Below are 23,389 nucleotides of genomic sequence, written 5' to 3' on the forward strand. Positions count from 1 at the left end.
CCTGTGTAAGGGTAGTAGGGGGATGTTAGTGGTAATTTGTGCGCAAGAGAATGTGGTGTAAGATTTATGAGCTGCGACAAGAATGGCGGATGCTACAATACCTATTAGCAATGTAATACTGTTGAAGTGTTGACCACACGTGCATTCAGTAAAGTGGCTTTTGCAAGTATTGTTGCGCTTGCCAAACCTGATATATGCATTTTTAAGTTTTTTCAGGATGATACAAATAATGTAAGATTGTGTAAAATATAATGACGTGAATCGTGTAAGCAAAACGAACGAAATATAAAGAAAAATAGAATATTTTGTCTAATACCTCCGCCAACGCGTTTGGGTATAGCATACACGGGTTCGATTCCCCGGTCGGGCAAAATGCGGTCTTTTGTAATCTAGCCAGTTGCCAGTGGACTATAGTGGTAGAGAATCGCGGCACAGTAGTCTTTCTTTCTTATCGTATGGTTATTGGTCAACCTAGTGTCAAAGTTGTTCAAGCCGCAATAATATAAAGCAATAATATAAATGGCTTGATATTATGTAGGTACATAATGTAATAAACATTCAAAATATTAAAAAATCTAGGCTCAAATACTAAACCTACAAAACAAATACATAGTCTGAACAAAGAGGTCCTAAGCTGTATAACAAAGCGTTTCACAATCTGACAAGATAATATGATAGCAGGCAAAGGTGTTGAAATGTAGGAAGCACACAATAGCGAGCTGACTGCTGATAGACAGACAGATTTACATTACGACCTAGTACGATATATATAGTGTTTATAACATTGTATGCTACTTCATCAAGGATTTTTACGCGAGAATATTATTTTTTTTTGAGAAGAACAGTCTAGAGTATTGTTTTAAGTTCATATGTTTCAATAGCTTGCTGTTTTGGTCCTAGGTTTGATTCTCGTATTAGAAAAAAAAGGGGTTCTAGTTTATTTTTGCATCATACATACTGATATTATAAACGTGAAAGTCGTAAAACTTGACGCTTAATCAACAGATAGATGGAATATGGGTATTCCATTTCTTCACCTATCACTAGAATTTTCGGCCTAGAGAACAAGTGCCGTGACTTAATATTTCAAAATAATATTTAATGTACCTGTAGCGAAGCTGTCCAACAAAATAACCGCGAGTCGTGACACCTAATAAAATAAATCAGTATTACGTACAAACGGAGTAACGCTAAACCTAGTGGGCCTACTAACGGTGCTCGAAAACGTTTTTTTATCACCTTTTTTCTCATATTTTTGACTCTAAATTGGTCTTATACGCCATTGAAAGTTTTACTTCGACCGAGTTACATCCGTCACGAGCGGACTTTAAATGATATATCAATCGCATATAAAATAATTTAGAGTCGAATTATGTGTACACTATACAAATTGTGGTAGTTTACATTTTTTAATTCGTTTATTCATTGTTGTGAATGATAGAAGAGTTAGGTTTTTAGTACACAACTCTGGCCAGGTTTAGGTTGGCGACTTAGCATTATTTCAAGAACTGTAATGTAATCCCTGGCAAGCAAACGATTTTTTAATTCACCGTTAAGCAAATGACTGTTATTTATATGACTCATATTTCTTGCAAGGTTTTAATGCACGGCATTAGGTCTACCACTCATCTAATCAATCAATCAATCATTTATTTGCTATAAATAGGGTGGGTACATAAGATGAAGTGGATACATAACAATGCAAGTTAGCTTAAACCACTTAAATAAAGTCAGCTCATAAACCATTTTATTATTTTTTGTTTTACAAATAGTCCAGTCATTATAGTAAGTTCACCTCGGAATTCGAGATACCCAGCTGTAAGTCTGTAAATACTTGTATATTGACACCCTAAAAGTTGTCTCAAAACCTACATATGGTAGGGTGTACGCAACTATAAAATTTCAAGGTCCAAAGTCCCAAAAACCGGTTTTTTGAGCTTTTTTTGTAAATACCTCATTTCCTATGGAATTTTTGCATTCGTATTCATTACCAATATTGTACAGTATAAAATTCTCTACAAATTATGTTTGAATTTTTTTTTTTTACGGTGAACCGTTTTCCAGATAGAGGGCGGAGAGCGCGCGGTCACAGGATCATTTCAAGTCAACTATCGATAAATCAATGATTATAATAATAAATAAATTTAACCCATTACTGTCCCACTGCTGAGCAAGGGTCTTCTCCCGTAATGAGGGAGGGGTTAGGCCTTGAGTCCACCACGCTGGCCAAGTGCGGGTTGGGGACTTTGCATGCCCTCAATAAATGTATTTAACAAATTTTATTCATGCAAGGTTTCCTCACGATGTTTTCCTTCACCGTTGGAGCATGTGACAATTATTTCTAATACACACATAACTTCGAAAAGTCATTGGTGTCATCATTTTCTTCATAATTATATTAAATCTATATCTTTTCAATAATACTGATTTATATGTTTTTTTTTCATCATGTAAGAAGTTATTAATATTAATTAGGTTAAAATTCAAATATAGTGCCTATATTTTCATGAAAAATTCTGCAATTACATGGGCAGGTAAGTGTTGATAAGTTAATTAATACTGAATAAAAAGTGGATAGGTTATGAAAAAAATGATAAAAAATAATGTAATAGTTAATAGAAATTGACAAATATTTATAAATCATTGATTTATCGATAGTTCATCAACTATAATATATATGGCGCATCTTCGACCGGAGGCACCGGTTGACTTGAAATGATCCTGTGACCGCGCGCTCTCCCCCCTCTATCTCGAAAACGGTTCACCGTAAAAAAAAAATTCAAACAAAATTTGTAGAGAATTTTATACTGTACAATATTGGTAATGAATACGAATGCAAAAATTCCATAGGAAATGAGATATTTACAAAAAAAGCTCAAAAAACCGGTTTTTGGGACTTTGGACCTTGAAATTTTATAGTTGCGTACACCCTACCTTTTAGAGTGTCAATATACAAGTATTTACAGACTTACAGCTGGGTATCTCGAATTCCGAGATTCTTACCTAATTTAAGCTTAATTGACTGCACTAAAACGGAACGAGTGGCGTTGCGGTGAGAAAGTGGAAATTTCTCCTATTTTCGTGAACTCGTAGTAGACCTGCGTACTTTATCCTGTCTTTTGAACCTTAAGGCTGTATTGTTAGAAGCTGTCACTGTTGTATTAAATATTATTTAATATTCTAACTCAATATTGAAAAGGTTAACTAAGGCTTGAGGCGTTTGTTTATTTAAGACGATTACGTTTTATTTGACAAGCTGATATTTAACTAAATACCTACTGAAACTGATAGAAGAATTTATTAGACTATTAACTTTTGTCCCCGACTTCGCCCGCGTTGTAAAATATTCCGTAAAAATGAAATCGTACGTATCAATTCTCATCTAAACTTAACTATCTGCGTAAAAACTTTCATCAACCTTAATTTATTAGATTCTGTGTGAAACGAACAAACATATTATATCCTTACATACCCTTGCATATATATTACTAGCTGACCCGGCAAACGTTGTTTTGCAATAAATTTAAAAAAAAAAGAGTCACTTACCGGCATGAAAAATAGATTTTGGCCGATTCTCAGACCTACTCAATATGCTCACAAAGTTTCATGAGAATCGGTCAAGCTGTTTCGGAGGAGTACGGTAACAAAAACTGTGTCGCGATAATTTTATATATTAGATTATACTGAACCTAAGTATACAGTGTACTTACCTTAGTTTCTGTTTCGCCAACATCAACCGAGCTGTCAGTAGTTCGTGATGCATGCTCTTACCTGAAAACAAAATAAAATAATGTTATTAACAAGTACAGCATAATCATAATTACAATAAATTCTAACATAGTGATAAGAATTTATTAGTTACAGGACAAAAAAAGGCAAAAAATTGTAATAATAATTGACTTTGTACGAAGTTTACGAAATAAAGGATATTATTATTTTGAATTTGAGTAAATATTGGGCGCACTGTGGTTTCATCTTACTGCTATCGCTCATGCCATACACGTTGTGGCTTTAAGTTATTTGACAAACTAAAGACGAACAAAAGTTGCTATTACAGCCGCTAGTTTTTGCTATACCCGCAAAATAAAGTTCACTATTTACTTCTAGTGTTTAAAATCGCCACTAATGATCAAATCGATCAAGTCACAACTTCAATTAGCGGAACGACTCAATAGCTTCAAACTTTGTGACTTTTGCAAATTAGTCTCATTATACAGACCTCCCTTATCAACCCCTGCATTCTTCAACGACTCACTCCCAACCAACGAACAATAAAAACTTTCTATAAAGGATAATTGAAAAGAAAAAGATCAGCAAGTTTGAGTGCCACTGACACTCCTTTACAATGAACCGACTTATAAATAATCCTATTGAGATATTTAAAGTCGGTTAATTTGAACCGACTTAATTTAACGAGATTATTGTAACCTTTAACCTTTCTTTAAAGGACATCGGTGCGTTTATCTAAATGATTTGATCTAAGATTATTACACTTACAAAAAGGGAATTAATTGAGTATCGTAGAATGAGGCTAATAGCGTCTTAGTAATTTTGTTAAAGGAAAATTACTGGATTGTTGACTAAGATCTATGGATAGATAGAAATTAAATGTTAAGGAGTAGGTGAGATTAAATAAATTACTTTGTAAATTGACTGAGGTCCTAATATTTAGTTCAGATAGCAGCTGAGCGGATAAATACTTTATCATATTAACCCCCGGTTTCTGAGGTACATTTAGCGGTAGTTTACCTACTCAATAGCGTTTAGGCTCATATTAACATAACAGTTTGAATAGATAAACTACCACTGATATGCCTGACATTTTATTTTAAAGCTCATAGCTTGGCTAACTGATTTTGTTGGATATACAGAATGGAGATACTTGAATACCGAATCAGACATACCGAATCATTGGAAAAACAAGTAGCTTTGATTTTTCCAATACTCATGCAAACGAAGTAGCATGCACAGCTAAAAATAAAATACATTCACCTAAAAACTTATCAAATCAAGTTCCGTATCACAGCTGAGGCAACGAGTGAAACACATAAAGCTGCTTATTTGCATAACTCATCGTGCGAATCATAAAAATCCCACACACGACTCCGTGTCAAATAGTGGCATGCATAATTGACAAGATACGGGAACGAACCCGGGACGTCACGTAATAACATGATTCATAGATCACCTGGGTCTCATGAGGACGTGGAAATTCAACTTTTAGTACTTGCAGTTGTTTTTAGGTGAAAAAGAAACGAGGCGGTTTTGGAGAAGAATTTTTATTCAGCGAATTTTCCAAAATACATTTTTGAAGTCGGTTTTTTAACCAACAAGAATAACTGTAGTTAGATAAACAGTTAATTCGAGTGTCAGTGAATTGTGCCGATTGTGAATTAGGCCACACGTGTTTTCAACCAATTGCTAATTGTTTGAAATGAAAGAAAATTGGACCGACAAGGTTGAAAAAGACGATTTATTTATATGTTTGGTTTTGTATTTTCAGACCGATGTTCTGGTCTTCTACCATTTATTTCAGCTTGTGTCATTAATTTAGAGATGCATAGAACAATTTGTTTCGAATCATTTAAAAACAATATTGTTCAACTGTTGGTTACGATATTTGACACATAAATAGCACTGCCTTAATACACATTTCACCGTTTATAAATAATATTTCTATTAAAGTCGGTAAAAGTTTGTAGAAGTTGGTAAGAAAAACTTATCCTAATTTTAAGATTCAAAGTAAAAGGAAATGCCATCAAAAACATTCTGTAAAAACCTCAAGTCTCGCCGTAAAAAGTTGTGAGATCTATATAATACCAAGTCGATTAATCTATTTAGTCTCTACTTAAAGGACCTTCTGTCTTAAGTTATTACGTATGTTATTATCATGCCAATTAAAAAAAAAATACCTTTAAAACAAATAGACCGACCTGGCCATCGCATGATTTGATTATTAGTATGTATCTACACAGCACGAAGAGAAGTTAATGCTCCTGAAATGTTAATGGCGAATTTGTATTTTCTTGCGATGACCAAGTCGATCTATTTGTTTTAAAGGTATTTTTTTTTTAATTGGCATGATAATAACATACGTAATAACTTAAGACAGAAGGTCCTTTAAGTAGAGACTAAATAGATTAATCGACTTGGTATTATATAGATCTCACAACTTTTTACGGCGAGACTTGAGGTTTTTACAGAATGTTTTTGATGGCATCTCACTTCTTTTTGTAGAGCGAACATAAGTCCGATTTGTATGGAAAGACGTTTTTTTTCATAATTCAACATATTTTCCTATGGGAATGTTGTTCAGTTTCATGGGCTAAACACCCTTATCCACCCTATACCCCCTCCCGTTATGCCTCATATAGTAGGTACCTATTTACACCTATTTATTTTATTTTCTACAGTAATAATCATTCATTAACTGCAAATGTAACCTTGTAATCTTATACATTTATATGGGATTACAAAGTTATTGTTGCAGTTGGTGTATTTAGAAAACTGGACTGAAATTACAAAATATTAAATTTTTCCTATGATTAAAACACTAAACCCTATTTGTATTCTAAATTTTAAGCTTCTAAGTCTACTAGAAGTACCTTAGACTTTTGATGATCGGTGAGTCAGTGAGTCAGTGAATCAGTGAGTGACAAAATTCAAAATTTTAACAAGTTGTCGTTCTTAAACTACTGGTTCAAATTGACTGAAATTTTAAATATACCGTGTTTATACAATGACTGATTAATTGCTGAAAATCCAGGCTTCTTGTTTTATCCACAACGAAATTATAGGGGTGTCAAAAATAGACCGAATTGCTTCGAGAAAAGGATGTTACGGCCGTGCCGCTTTTTTTTTGCTCGACTTGCGGGGGCACTTCCGTGCCCCCAGATCCGATATAAAATGAACTGGATGTGTCTTCAGTGGGTACGAAGTTATAGTTCTGTGGTAAGAAACTTGCGCGTCGGACAGGTGATACGAATACGAAATAGTTTTATATCTTCGTGACCCAGTTATATTTGTAGTTGTATAATAGTTCTTGAATAAATTTATACATGAAACTGCTCATAAAGAATATTAACTGCGGCTATTTTTTGTAGGACAATTTTCGCATAAAAATATATCTTAGAATCTCTGGCAATTTGGCAAATCATTGCACCTAAGAGTAACCATAGCAACTCCTTCTACGAACTAGTTTTCTGTCTCGGAGTTTAATAAACATACAAACAAAGTACACTAAGTTAAGTCAAATTAGTTGATCACACACAAACAAACGAGCATTACGATAGTATTTTACATCATTTTGACAGCATCGATTGCTGCCAAAATTTCTACAGATTGACTAATTCATGTAGGTACTAAGATATTTCGACCACCGTCGGTAATATGATTTCCTGTTACTGCTGCTCAATGATCGATCGATTGCTTTAAAACATCTTAAACTCATCACATTTTGTAAAATCTTCAAGCTATACACAAATGCCATCAATTTAACGATGGTATTCACCACGCGTCATGTCATAATTACCTCTCAGTAGTGAACATTATTCCTAAGCTATAAATTATAGTTCACAGTGGGGGAAGAGCTTAAAAGCTATATAGTTAGCGTTTTATGTCTTTATGTCATTATCATAAATGGATATTCATGGGCGATGTCTCATTATCGTGTTAGTGGTATACTAGTTATGTGACGCGGAGATGTTTGAAATAATTGATAGATTAAAATTAAGTTTTTCAGGGACAGGTTTGAATCGCATTTGCAGTAGAGTTATGATTAAAGAGCTAAAAAATACTTATTTGTTCTACTATACTTACGTTATGGTAACTCGATATGTATAAGATGGTCACCCATCCATAGATCAACCTCGGCAAGCTTAGCTTAACCTTAAAGATTGACTCGCGCGGCTGTTGATAACCAAGCCACGAGCTCCTCAATATCAAGTTAACAGCATCTCAAAAATGTAGAATGCATCAATTTCCATAGTAATTGAAAACCTAACATTCTCATCATGATCAGCTTCACAATTTCATTACAATCAAAGCAACACAGACACACCGACAAATTACCATACATAATATTATAACGTCATGTAACTTAAACCTCGAGATTCAAACTGGCTATTACATTTAAATAATACTCATTACTGTCTGTAGCTGTTTATAGCTTTATTATATTATATCTAACGGTACAACACAGGTTTAACGTATTTTTAATTCGTAGTAGGAAATAAGTCGTTTTGAGTTGTCAAATTGTTAAGGTCATTTCACACTACTGAAGCAAAGACAAAAATCATTGTAATTTTTTAAATTAAAACTAGATTATGCGACAAAATGATTTTACTTTCAGTACCTCGATTCTCTACCACTATCAACTACCGACAACCGGCTAGCTATCGACATTTTGACTTTTAGAATGTACTGCCAAAATTGTTTCTACGACGCCCGTCAGAGGTGCTGATCAGATTTGTATACAAAATTTCTCGATCACAGTCGGTTGTCGGTAGTTGATAGTAATAGAGAATCGAGCCACAGACATGTTTCTTTTGTCTAGTTACTGAGAAAAAATCAGCATCAAATTCCGCAATATAAGATTTTATCATCACGAAAACACAACATAACTTACAAACAGCATTGATTACGGACAACGATTTTGCTATATCATCATTTTTTCTTCAGGATGTAAGTATCAAAACATGATCTCGATCCCACTTTTGTCTCACTTCGTCAGTGGAAAGTCATCTTTACTCTTAAGTTTTATATCGTCACCGGCGCCGCGCATTGTTTATTACTTCACAAAGTTCTTATTTATAGTCCAATTAGGAATATATTCAAAATAGTGTCTCAGTATCCGTTAATAACACGACTTATTTAGGTCACGTGATTTAATGTGTGTTTCTCTATTAGATTTCTTTTATGAACTGTTATTTATTTTATTGCCAGCTTCCTTCTTTATTTTAACAGTGGATAGTTTCTTTTTGTTCGTTTAATATTTTGGTACAATAAGTTAGATGAATTTGTTATTAAGAGAGAATAAAAATGACTAAAAGTGAGATTGGTCAGTGAAGCTATCTTGGCTTCCGTGGCCCATTTGTTTTACTCAGTATACCTATTTTTGTAAAAATACATTAAATAGACATTAAACACACCACGAAATTCATAAAACTCCAAAATTTTAATCCACCCTCGAGGGTTAAAATATTCAAAATCCACTCGAGCAAAGCCACTAGTAAAATCTAGTGAGAAATATAATGTCATTATTGAGATCAAGTATCAGAGAGTAATAAACCATCAAAATTGGATAGGCTTGAATGTCAGAATTAGCATAACGCATAATTCAGTAATAAAGGCGAGGTGCCCAGATCACAATAATATTATGAAATCACCTGTTGGAATTATATACCAACATCTACCCTTTATATGACACGACACGACAGCGATACGATGTGAACAGTGAAGCGACAAACGTATGCAGCTACAGATTTTCAGATGATTTTTAAGGAAATAATTTTGTGAATAAAATGTGAGACTTTAAGATTTTTTTTTTAAGCTTTTAATGTTTGCTTTGTGGGTATGAAAGTTTTTTCTGGACCTTCAAGTCAATATATCGACTACAATTATAGAATGCTTCAATGTGATGTAGCGTTTTCCTTCTTTAAATTGTCATTATCAAGAAAAATCTTTTAGTCTATTCTTGTTGAGACTAAATTGTCGTCTCATAATCAGACCAAAGTAAACCGTTGATGCGAAAGATTTGCTACATACAACTACATCATCAAAAAATCGTGTCGGGAGCGTATCTGATATTATAAAAAATCTCAAAACCGTAATCATAATCAATAATCCATATAATTTATAACATAGTATTAAATCACTTCACGTAAACCCGAGAGTTGAGGCAAACCTACTAATTGATCATTTCCACAACAAACGATTTAATAAAGACATGATCCGATTATTTACGATGCCACGATTTCCTCTAATTAACTTTATTGTTATTTATTTATTAGTAGAATATAATTTAATATATAAAATTCTCCGAAACGGCTTGACCGATTCTCATGAAATTTTGTGAGCATATTGAGTAGGACTGAGAATCGGCCAACATCTATTTTTCACCCTAAGTGACACTTTTTTTTAATTTTTTATGGCAAAACAACGTTTGCCGGGTCAGCTAGTTTTTTTATAAACTTATAAGTATATAGGTAGGTATTAAAAAAGGATTGGAGGCACATAAGACTAATAAATGTCAATATGTAAGGCTAAAGTTACAAGGCAATGTAAAGTAAAGTAAATATATGTATATGTTATAAAAGAATAAAAATAATATTCTTGTGCAATTTCTACTTATTGAAGTAACGAGTTCTTACGTCTGTGACTGAAAATTGTTTCAGCTCATTCTTTTTATTTGCGGTTTATTAAGTTTTCAGTTATTTCACGTATAATTTGTAAATCTGTTTGCAAAGATCAAAGTCTTGTGCAATGTTAGATTACCTTCTCAGAAATATTAGCAAGATAAAATTCAACAATTTTGTTCAATTAAATTGCATATCAACACGGTATTATGGGAAACTTTCCAACAATATCGTACTATTGGGAAGTTACAACAACAAAAGAAACAATCTTTCCACCAATAATAATAATAAGATATCCTCAAAAGCGTTTTAACAAAAAACTAACATAAATCGAACCTCAATCGGATTCACATGTCCATTGTAAGAGCATCATTTACTTCTAACATCATCAATCATGACCGTTGGAAGGAAATCTCCAAGGCTTCGGTGGTTATCTCAGTTTTTTGTATGTGTTCAGATCACGGCGTTTTCATCACACGTCGGAGGAACACTATATCATGGGGCTCTCGGCTATCTTCACTCGACCGATGTTACACCCTTAGGCAAGACGTACTAAAGGAAATTGCAGAAATACAGTTTTAGTATGGTTTGTGGAATAGAAAACAAATCTATGCAGGGCTTAAATCATCTTTTGTTAAGAGTAAAAAAATTGCAAAACATAACAGACTTTCGTAGTTTTGGTGAATATAATAAAAAGAACTACAATCAAAGCGATGCAAGAAATTTTTTGAGAATTTATTTTGGCTTCACAAAGTAAATAAACCCTAATTTTTTTTATATATAAAATTATTAATTAACAGAAAATAGAATAAACGTCTGCTACAATATTAAGACCATAATCTTCTCAAACCATATTTAAAACACGCAATACAACATTCACCTACATCGCAAATACAACGCAGTTAAACTACTCCCAATTTCCTATCCAACAGCATCATTGATCCCCAGAGCCCTTCACTGGTAATAAAAACCCAGCATCCGCATCCGCATCCGCCTTCAGATGATTAATGCACTAGCGTCGACACCCATACACACCGCACAAGCCAAGGGCCACAATAGATGGCTTTTGGAAACCGCCATGTGTCTATTATACCATAGTACTAGGAGTAAAAAGTGGAGGCCTTTTGTCCTTAATGGTGTTATAATTTATTGTATGGATTGCACTTTCTTTTGTATGAAAGATTTTCCGATAAGTTTTTTTTGAGTAAGCTTTGAAAGAAACAGAAAATGTGCTTCGTGTTATAAGGCAGAAGATTTTTTTTTCCTTTTACACCTATTATAAACTTACGTAGTATGAATAAGGACTGTTTAAAATTAAACGCTGAAAAGTCTGAGCTACGTTGTTTTGGTCAACTTTTTAGTCATCATTATAAAATGACTAAACTTTTAAGTTCCGATTCACTTAGTATAGATCAGATAGCAAAAGCTTGGATTTTAAATTATTCTATATCAAAGCTTTTATACAAAAAAAAACAAATAACAAATCTTCTTTTTATAACAAAACACATTTTTAGCCCAAGACTCTCCCACTGCTGAGAAAAGGTCTCTTCCGTGAGAGTCGTTACGCATTGAGTCACCAATACATAATTTTGGAAAAGCTTGGCTTAAGTAGCCAACTACACATAATTACAAAAATAACTAGTATCTAAACACACCGCTTTAGCTAAACGAGTACAAACTCGAGCACGGTATTTGACCTCCCCTGTTTCACTTGACGCTATAACGTTCAGGAATCAATCTAGATTAACCTGCATTGATCGGATCTCGGTCGCAACGCTACTGTTTGTACGACTAACTACGTACACTATCAGCCGCTATACGTGTAGTGTGATTATGGAGTTTTGATACTTTTGTGCAATTTTATGTAGAGTGTTTGACAATTAGTACCTATTTTGCGTAGAGTATTTGGAACTGAATTAATGAAAATATTCAATTAAAATTATTCGATTACAAACTGAGATCCTAGTGATTCCATGCATTGCTAATTTGTCGGTTTCCATTATCATGCCTAACATATTTTTTTTTAACGAAATACTTAATTACTTCGTGTTTGACTATAAGTGTCGAAAATTTTTCGGTATTCAAGTTTTCGGTACAAGATAGCATGATCGGCTTATCTATTGGTTTGTTGCATCAAGACTTTGAACTTGACTTTGTAAAAAAGTGGTTACGCCTTATTTCGGGACGATACTAGGCAAAAATGTTTAGTTCAAAGGTCCCCAAAAGCGAATGATATCACAAAAGCTTGTAAGTACATCAAAACAAAACACAATATTACGAAACATATTCGATTATGAATGAGTCACATACATTTAGTATTGGCAAACGAAATACATATAAATTAGTATTGAATGATTGTATTTGCATAAGTAAACGTACTGAGACATTGACAAAACAAACGCTTGAGCAATACGCCCACGGACTTTATTGAAGGCATTGCATATTATATTATCGCGGTGTGACGTCATACTTGTTTGTGACAAACTGTAGAAGCTGACCTCATGTTTGAACATGCTAATATAGAATAAAGGGAGAAATTCCAAACTTTAAAATATGTAAGTACCTTATACTTATGAGGTCGTCTCATTTATTCTTAAGAGAATGGTTTCTCTACTTTATCATCTCTATTACACCTATGTTTTTACACAGAGTGACAGCCTATAGGACCCTCCACACGTTGGTTATAACACGATACCTCTCGGTAAGACTAGTTGTTGGACTTTCAAGCTTCTGTACTATGGAGTAACGACAGTTTGACGATTAAAAATTACCGCAAAAATTGTACCTACGGTAAAAAGTTTTTAATTAGTTCTTAATAATTATATTAGTGGCCGTTTTTTATATGTAACTGAAAATCAAGTGTAAAGTTATTCAAAGCTTTTCACTTCCAAACTTTAAACATCAGCACTAATGAAAAGAAGGTTAATTATGGAGACTTTCAATTAAAACAGTCACAAAAACTTTAAAAATACTAACAAAACAACAACAAATCAAATAAATAACTAACTCTTATCAAAAACGGTCGCTAGACAAAATTGATTCCAAGAATCAATTTAGGAGAAAATACGATACATATAAAGGGAAAATGAAACAGGAACTCATTGGGTTGAGAGAACGTTGTGATGTGCAATGTTGTGAGCCGTGATAGGTAACCGATGACCTCACCCTCGCGCACCACTTGCTATGGACAGCTTATAACCCTTCACGATATTGGTTTTGTAATATTTTTTCTTAGAACCATATTGAACTGTGTTTTTCACAGTACAGTCTAAAATGTAGAATGTCAGTTTGCGATTGTGTAACTTGTGCCGAAACGTCAAGCAATTAAATGCAAACAACTTCTTTCTCAACTGGATAAATGTATGTGTGCATACATTCTGTTTAATAAGATAATAAACTGTAGACTTAAGGAATAAAAATGCTTTTAAGTCAAACATAGTTTGTTAATGCTTAATGTATAAATAATAAATAATGTATTAATGTTTTAATGTACAATGTTTTACTGTGTCCTACCAATAAGTTTCCTTTTGAAGATTATTACTATTTTTATTAGCTTAAATTTTAAATTAGATTTATTTACAGCTTTTTTTTTGAGTGTACACAGTAAATCATCAAATCATCTTGTATCAAGCAAATTGACATTTTAAAAGAGCAAGCCGTGAGTTTCTTGCCGTTTCTTCTCACGAGCAACCAGCTTTTCCGAAACGGACAAAAGATACGTGACTATTTCAAATACTTTGTAAAAAGTTTACGAAATAAAGGATATTTTGAATTTGAATTTGAATTTGAACTTAAATAATAAAATTAACAAAACATATTTCGATTCCAAATATCTAATTAAGAGTGTACTCAAAACCAATATTTATTTTTATATTACTATCATTCATATTTGTTATTTTTATTGTTTCTCAATTACATACACAAACATAGAGTTTCTGCCTCAATGTATATGTTATAGAATTAAGGTACCATTGTGAAAGAGAAATAAAATTATTATTATTATATTTTTGTAAACAAATCTTCAAAAATAGCTAGTGTAAATATACAAATTTAAATAAAAATGACGACAATTTCGGTTGCAACACCCAAGTGACTAGCTCAGCATAAGTAAAAAGGACTTAACTACTTATAGAATAAAGTCAACAAAGACCATGATACCATTTGAAACACAGCCTTAAAAGTCTGGACATTAAAAGCCTAAATAATAAAAATACATAGCCTATAAAATATAAATATAAATCACGATCCTTAAATAAAGTAACAAAAATGTTGATGTAGCGATAACGATAAATCTGAAAAAAGTATTAAAAATGAACTCGACTGAAATAGGAACAATATTTATAGTCTCGTAAATAATACAAGCGATTTCGCGAAAGAATATTATTTTTAACATAGACCTTGGAAGTTGAGCACTGTATAAAACTTACTATAGTTATGAAATACTGTAGAAAAGAAAATGTAAGTATTATTCATTTCGAGTTAGTTTGTAAGTCAAATAAATAAGTATACTTGTGTAAAAATACATGTATCAATTTATATTATGATACTGCTGAAATATATCGTTGTCAAAGCATAAATATTTATATATGTAATGTAACAATTACGCCGCAATACCGATTCCAAAAGCTTTTTTTAATGCACAGAAATTTTTCATAGACTAATTGCTACGTAGGTAGTATTGTATCTTACGGTTTTATGGACTCGGAACTGAAAACAAATATTACCCAACTTCATTGAAAAAAAGTCATATCTAAGGAAACAAGACTGCCATTTTGGGGAGATAATCTAAATGAAACGCAGAGCAGTGTGAGGCAGGACGAGGCAGTATGAGGCAGATTCCCGCAGCAGGCCGGCTCATATATCAGTCCGTATGAGTTGACTTGATAAGAGTATCCTCGAGGGATGAGAGGGTATAAATCGCCTTCGCCCCGCCCTCCACTACCCTCCGCTGTTGACCGCGCGGCACTTTTTGTGGAAAATCGGCGAAAATGCCTTTCGTGTACAGTCAGCCTCATAATAGTGCGTAGTAGTTAGTGAAAGAGTATTTAAAGCCGAGCTTTGATATTCGTTCCTAATAAAATTGTCGAAGGATTATTAGTCATGCCTGCAAGTATATTTTATTAAACATTTACTTTAATATTGGTTTATTTAATGAATTATTACATGGAAAATTTTCAAAAAATCCTTTCTTATTGCTCCTCTACATTTCCTAAAGAATCTTGATACCCAATATCAACTCTACACTCAGTTGCTTTGGCTCTACGTTGTCCATCAGTAAGTCAGTTACTCAGTAATAGAAGAGTTTTATGTGATACCAGTATATTGATAATATTCAAGTTTAAAAATTAGCACTTTGCCCCACCCGGAAATTGAATCCAAGACCTTCAAATCAGCAGTCGATCTTTGTAACTGCTTCATAATAAATAGTACTATCGTATTAACTACCGTATAAATGCTGTTCACTGTACGCAGAAGGCACGAGTGTGCAAGAAACGGGTGTAATTAGCGGTCAGTGAGCTAGGCCTCGCGGCTAACGCCTCCACCTAATAAATACAACCAGATTTGTAACACAGATTACAGTTTTTATATTAAGCTAGCTTTAAGTGGCGAATTTATTAGTGTGGAACTATTCTAAGAGAGAATACTGTAGATGAAAAGAAATAGTGGTAAGTGAAGTTATGCTTGGATATTTTGGATGTTAATATATCTATGGATATTTTGGATGTTAATGTATCTTTGTATTTAGAAGTATACAGGGTGTCCCAAAACTCAACGATAATCCAAGACAGGATGAAAGGCCAAGTCATACCGGCTATAGGAAAAATAAAAAAAAAATTCCATGTCACTTAGTTCAGCAATAATAGACACTTTTCAAAAAAGTTTAAAATCCACACCCTTGGTCGCATTTTCAAGTCTTGTGATCACCAATGTCACAATTTCGCTGTGTTTTTTGGAATTTCGTGATCTTAATTAAATATGCTATTAATCGTATAACAAATTAATGCACAAAACATTGTTAATTTAATAAAAAAAGTTAAGTTTTAGTGAGTCATCTTTCTCAAAAATATCGTTAGTCAACTTTGACGCTTCATACTGAAAAAAAAAATGTACTACACTACCCTTGGCAAGTTATTTCAAAAGTTGGCGCATTTAATCAAGATTACAAAATGGTGCAACACTTGCTACTTTTCTTGCCATTAAAAATGTTATTTTTATTTGAACGAAGAGTACCCTCGCAAATGGATCGGACGCAGTGGTACAATTTTATGGCATCCTCGTTCCCCCGATCTAAATCTAGTAGATATTTTTTACTGGGAATACATAAAAGAAAAAGTCTATTCAAAATCAATACAAAATCTATCAGAACTTCGCCAGAAAATTGACACAGCGTCAGAAGAAATAAATGCAAGGAATTTTGCTTGACTGGTGAAAAAATCTTTTGTACGTCGTTGCAGAGCCTGTATTCGTGACAGAGGAAAGAATTCGTGTATTGCTGAACTAAGTGACATGGAATTTTTTTTTTATTTTTCCTATAGCCGGTATGACTTGGCCTTTCATCCTGTCTCGGATTATCATTGAGTTTTGGGACACCCTGTATAAGTTAGTTATCAGTTATTTGGTTACCATAGTACAAGCTCTGCCTAGTTTGGAATCAAATGTGAGTGTGTGTTTTGTCCCAAAATATTTAATTTAATTTTTTGTTAGGTAAAGTTTCTAATGAAAATTGTAAAAAGAAAAACTGAATGCTGCTGAATTCTAATCTTTTTTTTTCCGTGTGATTCATCTTCTGATTGTTAGATCAGATTATTGGTTAACTATAGCTTGCAACTCTTACGAGTTAAGTAATACTAATAATAGTTTTGTACATTTTTATTAAAAGGTGTGGTGTTTTTTGCTAATATCAAGACCTAAGAAATGTGGTGTTTCTTTTAAAATTTTACCTGAATAACTAATATTTTGATTAAGAAACTTAACAGTAAAGTATTGAATATTAAAGATATCTTGATATCGTTCGGAAATTAAAGTTTCATGAGTTAGATGACTCATGAAACTATACTACACTACACTATAGTTAGTGAACGAATGTTAAATAAAGAAACTTTAACGAAAGCAGCACTGGTATAAACATGGCGTCGTACCGTGGTTATTAGTTAGACTTTACTGGTATAGTTTTGTGGTTGTGTTAGATTATGGGATTTGGTTCATTTTTATATCCAACTAGCTTTTACCAACGGCTTCGTCCGCCATCTGAATTTTCCCATGGGAATGCGTCATTTTCAAAAAAAAACCATGCCAAATTTCATGCAAATTGGTTCAGTAGTATAAGCGTGATTGAGTAACAGACAGACAGACAGAGTTACTTTTGCATTATAATAATACATAGTATGGCTTTTTGTATGTCTATTGGGACTTAATAAACGTATGCAGGATTAAATTGATTTGCAAGTATCTTGTTAGATCTAGGTTATCAAGCATCGGGATACTCTTAACAGTCTTTCATCAAAAAATCCTTTCATAACTTTCACGTTGCAAAGCACGATTGCAAACTATTCGCTGTGCTAAAACGTCAATTATACCAAATTAAAATGCGTAATCGCATTCATTTCAGTGTAAAATTGTATAAATGCTCTTATAAATGAATCATAACAAAGCTTAACCTTAAGCTAAAAACACAAAACACTGTTCAAAAATAAGTCTCGCTTCACTCGCTCCACTTTGTCGCAAATTTTCATCTTTATCAACAAACACTGCATTTTCCCTTTCGTCCTCCAATCTACTTAGCTTAAAATAATTAAAGCGCGTCAATGGTACAGCAGTTTTCATAAATATACGGTGTTTTTCCACGGGACCACTTTCAAACGTTCTGCTAAGAGTTTTCGCTTAAGCCAAATTGCGTGGCCTACGACACGGCCACCATTTGCAAATTAGACATTTGCGAAGTTCCAAAACGACACCTTCCCATGCAAAATTCAACCTTATCGTAAGGCTATAAGGTTGGTTTCTGTTCAGCGGTGTGGTGAAAACTTTTCGGCGTGCTCGCAAATGATATTAACGGACACTTAAGTTTTTTATTTGAAGCCTAAAGGAGTTATGAGTTTAAGTAATTAAATTATTGAGACGAACATCTTTTGCCGCTCGATACTAGGACACTTTTTGTGATGAAAGGTTACGATATTGAATTTCAGGTTGGTCAGGTGAGACTAAGTTCTTAAAACATATTTTTAGATAGACTTTTGCTTATTTGAAAGCTCCTGTTTATATAAAAGCCTATATTTGTGTGATAAGTTTTACACTCATATTTTATAACCATAAAATTCTTTGTCGATTAGTTGAGCACTTTAAAAACCGAAAGCTATATTAATAACTTATTCTGTGTTAAGAAGCTGTGCTCTTACACTCGTTCTATTAATTCTCTCTGTATAAATAAAGAACATTAAATAACCCGAGGTCGCAGCATCAAGAAGCGAAAGATACAAATGTGAGCAAAAAATCACAGAAAAAGCAACTTAAACCTTATCAAGAGAGTGAATTAATAATTCAAAGCATCCACGAATGCAACAGTGTTTGTAAAAGAAAGTCAGGCGAGACGACTCACTTTAAACTGAGGGCAAATATTTATTTAGCCAATGCAAATGCTGGAAGGTTGCAGCCACGCTAGGAGGCAATAAATTCTAAAGACAAGATTAAACTTGTCATGGGACCCCATTTACTTAACGCAAATTTATGCAAATACCGACTCGTCTCGTTAAGACCTCTGCAAATCGCTGAGATGTTTTTGTTTCGGCGCGATAAGGACCCCTGAATAGTTCTGTAAATAGTTGATAAATCGTACCATCCATCAATGTAGTGGCTCGCTTTGTCAATGCGCGTGTCGCTCCCGTAATTTATTGTCGTGTTTGTGGCGCTCATTGTGCACCCGAGAACGTTCCACTAGCACCACCACATTACGCTTTCATATCAAAGGAAACGCGGCTAAGGTTTTGTAAACAAATCTTACAATGTATGGAGGCGTTTGTTTATACTGTGTGTAACGAGTTCTTGATGTTGTGTGTTTAGATTCGCGCTCAAGATACGTTCGAGAGGAAGTAAAATAGTAGGCTTTTGATTACGACGCACAAATCCATCTTGCGAAGTACGAATATTATTCAAATGTGTGTAAGCCTTTTGCTTCACAGAGAATTTACCGAAAACCATAACAGAGAGTGTCGTTAAATCTTGTTGAAAGTTGTTAATTAAGCTCATGTTATACCGCAAGCGCTGCTCAAACATAGCTGCAACGTCTTGAACTGCAGCTTAACTATACAAAAACATAACTTTGCGTCTGAAATGCGGAGAAAAACCCCCGCAGACACGTTGCAAGAAAACTCGACACAAAATTTAAACAGGAAGAGAGAAATAATTTTAGCGAAATGTCTGGATATCGCCGCTTACCGCGCGTAAAAACACAAAACATCCGCAACTGGATTACTGCAAGGAAACATTTGTTTCTAATGAGCATTACTTCTTATAACCGAGAGCTTTATTTCTCATTTGTCTTATCATCGTTCTCGCGTTAGACGCTTGTTTTTCTTACATTGTCTCACATAGATTTATCGTCGTTAACATTTAAACATTCCGTTTCTTTGTAAGTCTTCGTTACAGACATTTTAGTCGGTATTATTTCAAGTAATTCATCAATGTACCGATTAAACGCTTCTCCAAATACATCGAGATCTGTTCCATTAATCACGTCACTGTGGACATCAAATCTTTGATTGTGTTTAGTAGTAAATTGTACTTTAATAGTTTTATTATAGAGTTCATTGTTAGTTGCGTGTGTGAGATAGTATTTGGTGTTTAGTTGGATCAAGTTGATTGATTGGCGTCGCTCAGGTCAGGGATCATTGCGCCTACACTAATACGTTTGTGTCGATTATTATGATTGATCGTAATATGACTATTTTTATTACCATTTGACTCTATCTGCCGCATCTATCTCATTAAGCATAGCCATTAAGTAAGTAAAAGCTAATATACCAATATTGAGTTTGTTGGTTTGAAACTAAACAAAACTCGTGAAGTTTAAATTAGGCGAAACTTATAGGAAACTCCAGTCTTAATGGAATTTACTGTAAGTAGGAAGTCTTTAAAATCCACTGACCGCTAAGTTAAGAGCGCTAACAATTCATAGGAGGTTGCGTATTATTTCGTACTTTTGTTTTGTGACTATATTTTTGCGCCAATTATTTTCGTTCCAAGTGACCATTCACTTAGTACCATTAATTGAACGCTTGACTGTGTCATGTGTATGCTTAGAATCTTATTAAATATATTCAATGTAGCTTTATGGTTTTGTTATATTAATATTTACACCTACTTATAGGCAAAAAAAAATCGCTGTTGTTTTCCCGATAAAGTACCTTTAAATTATTTTCAGTCTTACTCAGGGTAGTCACCTAGGTCCCTACCTCAATTTTTCTTTAAAAGATGTTTGTGTCTCATGTCTTACACCATCCAAGTTCTGTACAATCTCAATTGTATCCTAGCTTAACCCCGCGATCTCTAAACTGAAAACTAACAATGTCTTGGGAACTCTAGCCGCCGTATCTTTGAAATGTGAAAAGTTCAAACCAGCCATTTATTTCTAAGACAATTGTTTTAACGATTCTGGAGAGGGATTTTAAAAACGGTTTAGAGATAGTAGCAATTTATAATAATGTCTTGTTCAAATAACTATCCTAATAAGTATATTATATATTCTTTGACAGTTGAAGTATTAGAATTATTTATAGACGTACGAATTTGACTTTCTTTATAGTATTGTTTCAAAGTAATGATCTGTTTACCAGACATTCTATTGCACATGACAAACCAGCTATCAAATATCGATTTTAAACTTAAATTTATTATAATACGACGCTTTCTACTTTTGTTGTCTTCTTATGCATTACAAATTTCTCATTTGTGTGAGTATTAAAGCAAACATAAGCATACACGCAATATACCTATTCTTGCTGATAAAGCCAGAATTGAATTTTATTCAATCAGTAACTTAAACTTTCCCCATTATCTGATCTATGGCCCACGACAAATTAGCAACTTTTTCCAAGCAAAGCATAAAATACGAATACAAAGTCTCCCGTAGGTAAAAATACTTTATATATCCGATGTACTTTTACTAATAAAGGTCATAGACGGACAGATGTGGCTCAGCGCGTGAAATGTGTGAGAGGCCCGCTCTCTCAGGTCAATCAGCTGCTAAGTGGCTAACGAAATAAACTGTCACATCCACATTCGTTCACTGTAGGGCTGCTAGATGAATATCAAGGGAACTTTGAATAGTAATATTTTAAAGATATTACTATGATTGGCTTTAGCGAAGGTGAGGACTTGAATTTTCGCTACTCGTTAGTTTATTGTGCACTATCTTACCAATATCTTCTTAACATTATAAATGCGAAAGTTTATGGAAATGTATATTCTCACAAACTTTCGCATTTATAATGATTGTTTAATGTTTACATACACACGTATGTATGTATGTATGTATATTTATGGATGTTTGTTACTCTTTCACGCAAATACTACTCAACCGATAACGATGAAATTTGGTATATAGGTATCTGAAGACCCAGAATAACGCATAGACTACTTTTTATTCCGGAGTTCCCGAGATATCGGGATTTACACGGGAAGGGTCTCCACGCGGACGAAGTCGCAGCCTCTAGTTTTTTTTAATAAAAATAGGGATTTTAAAAAGATCGTTGAAGTTATGATTAAGAAAAATATGTTTTGCTACATCGAACGAAAAATATTTGCTGTGGTAAGAATGTAATGTTTGCCATTGAAGAGCGTCTGATAATATTTTGATGAAGCATAGATATCAAGCATATTATCAAACAACAAGATAGTATATGCTTATGCTATATAGTTAAATTACAAAATCTGACCATAATAACAATAAAACATTTCGTATTTGAAACTGATATTGTTATTTATGAATTAAGGATTACGTAAACTCAATATCAAGTCGATTGATATATCCTAGGCTCATAAAAAACCTCATGAGTAAACCAAATTTCTCAGAAAACTCAATATTTTCAATTTCTTTGCCCATATCGTTTATTGTTAGAACATTAAACGAAGGAAAGGTCGCTCGGGATCCAAACATTTAATTATTACTGTAAACACGATAAATTTCCGAGCACAAAATATCAACATTTTGTTCGTGTAATAATAAAATGAAATTTACCTTCCGTAGATGCTTGAGGATTACAATTGTCTTAAACATTTCTTATTTTAACTGCCTCGTTAATACTGGCTTTATACGTGACTGAAGATCTGTAAGTTCCGAGTTCGATGCTAGGTTAGGGCAAAGAGGATTTTGTCTATAAATATATTTATTTACTACATACTTATGCCTGCGTCTTTGTCCGTATAGACACGAACATGGGTCTAAAAAAGATGGATGGATGTCCATGGTCGAAGTGTCAGCAAGTTTCAATCTCACACCCATAGCTCTAAAATAATGGAATTACATCCCGTGCCGAAACGTCAAGTACACTGATGAAAAATGCACTATTAGCGCCGCATGATATGATTTAATTTGATTAATTATCTTCTGTATTGTGGTATAGGTAACTAAGAACGTAAGACTACTTCTATCATTTGTCGAATAAGCATCCAATTACAAAATAGAATCTATCTCTTCTCAACAGAGTCTTTACTCTTATTAACATAAACGTTTCCATTTCCAATGGGTTCTTCAACCTTTCAGCGTAAGTCTGGGATCTTTCATAACCCCTCTGTTTTAAGTATAACGAGCGTATTACAGTACCACGGCGCTGCCTTATCCAGGATTAAGATAGCGAATGCAAAGCGTTACTGCATTCTGCGCACTCGAGTAAAAACAGTTGGAGCCGTTTTTGCGTCTTCGTTTGTTTTTATTCCTTTATTTGCAGTTGATTTTGTTGAATTGTTAATATCATTTGCAAGATTAACTCAATAATATCTTCGGGTAGTTTTAGTTTTTAGTGTCTGGAGATAATACAAGC

The 23,389-nt window shown here is 33.6% G+C and overlaps 1 protein-coding gene across 1 annotated transcript in view; it reads right to left on the minus strand.

The window, feature by feature from the left end:
- Positions 1 to 3,644: 3,644 nt before the first annotated feature.
- Positions 3,645 to 23,389, minus strand: part of LOC142976756 (uncharacterized) — a 130,508-nt gene continuing 110,763 nt past the window's right edge. Inside the window, exon 2 of the mRNA XM_076120306.1 lies at positions 3,645 to 3,771. Coding sequence (XP_075976421.1) covers positions 3,707 to 3,771 — 65 coding nt within the window. The 3' untranslated portion in view covers positions 3,645 to 3,706. The remainder of the gene's footprint in view (positions 3,772 to 23,389) is intronic.

The sequence above is a fragment of the Anticarsia gemmatalis genome, chromosome 11, assembly GCF_050436995.1.
Source record: "Anticarsia gemmatalis isolate Benzon Research Colony breed Stoneville strain chromosome 11, ilAntGemm2 primary, whole genome shotgun sequence".
Taxonomy (NCBI): domain Eukaryota; kingdom Metazoa; phylum Arthropoda; class Insecta; order Lepidoptera; family Erebidae; genus Anticarsia; species Anticarsia gemmatalis.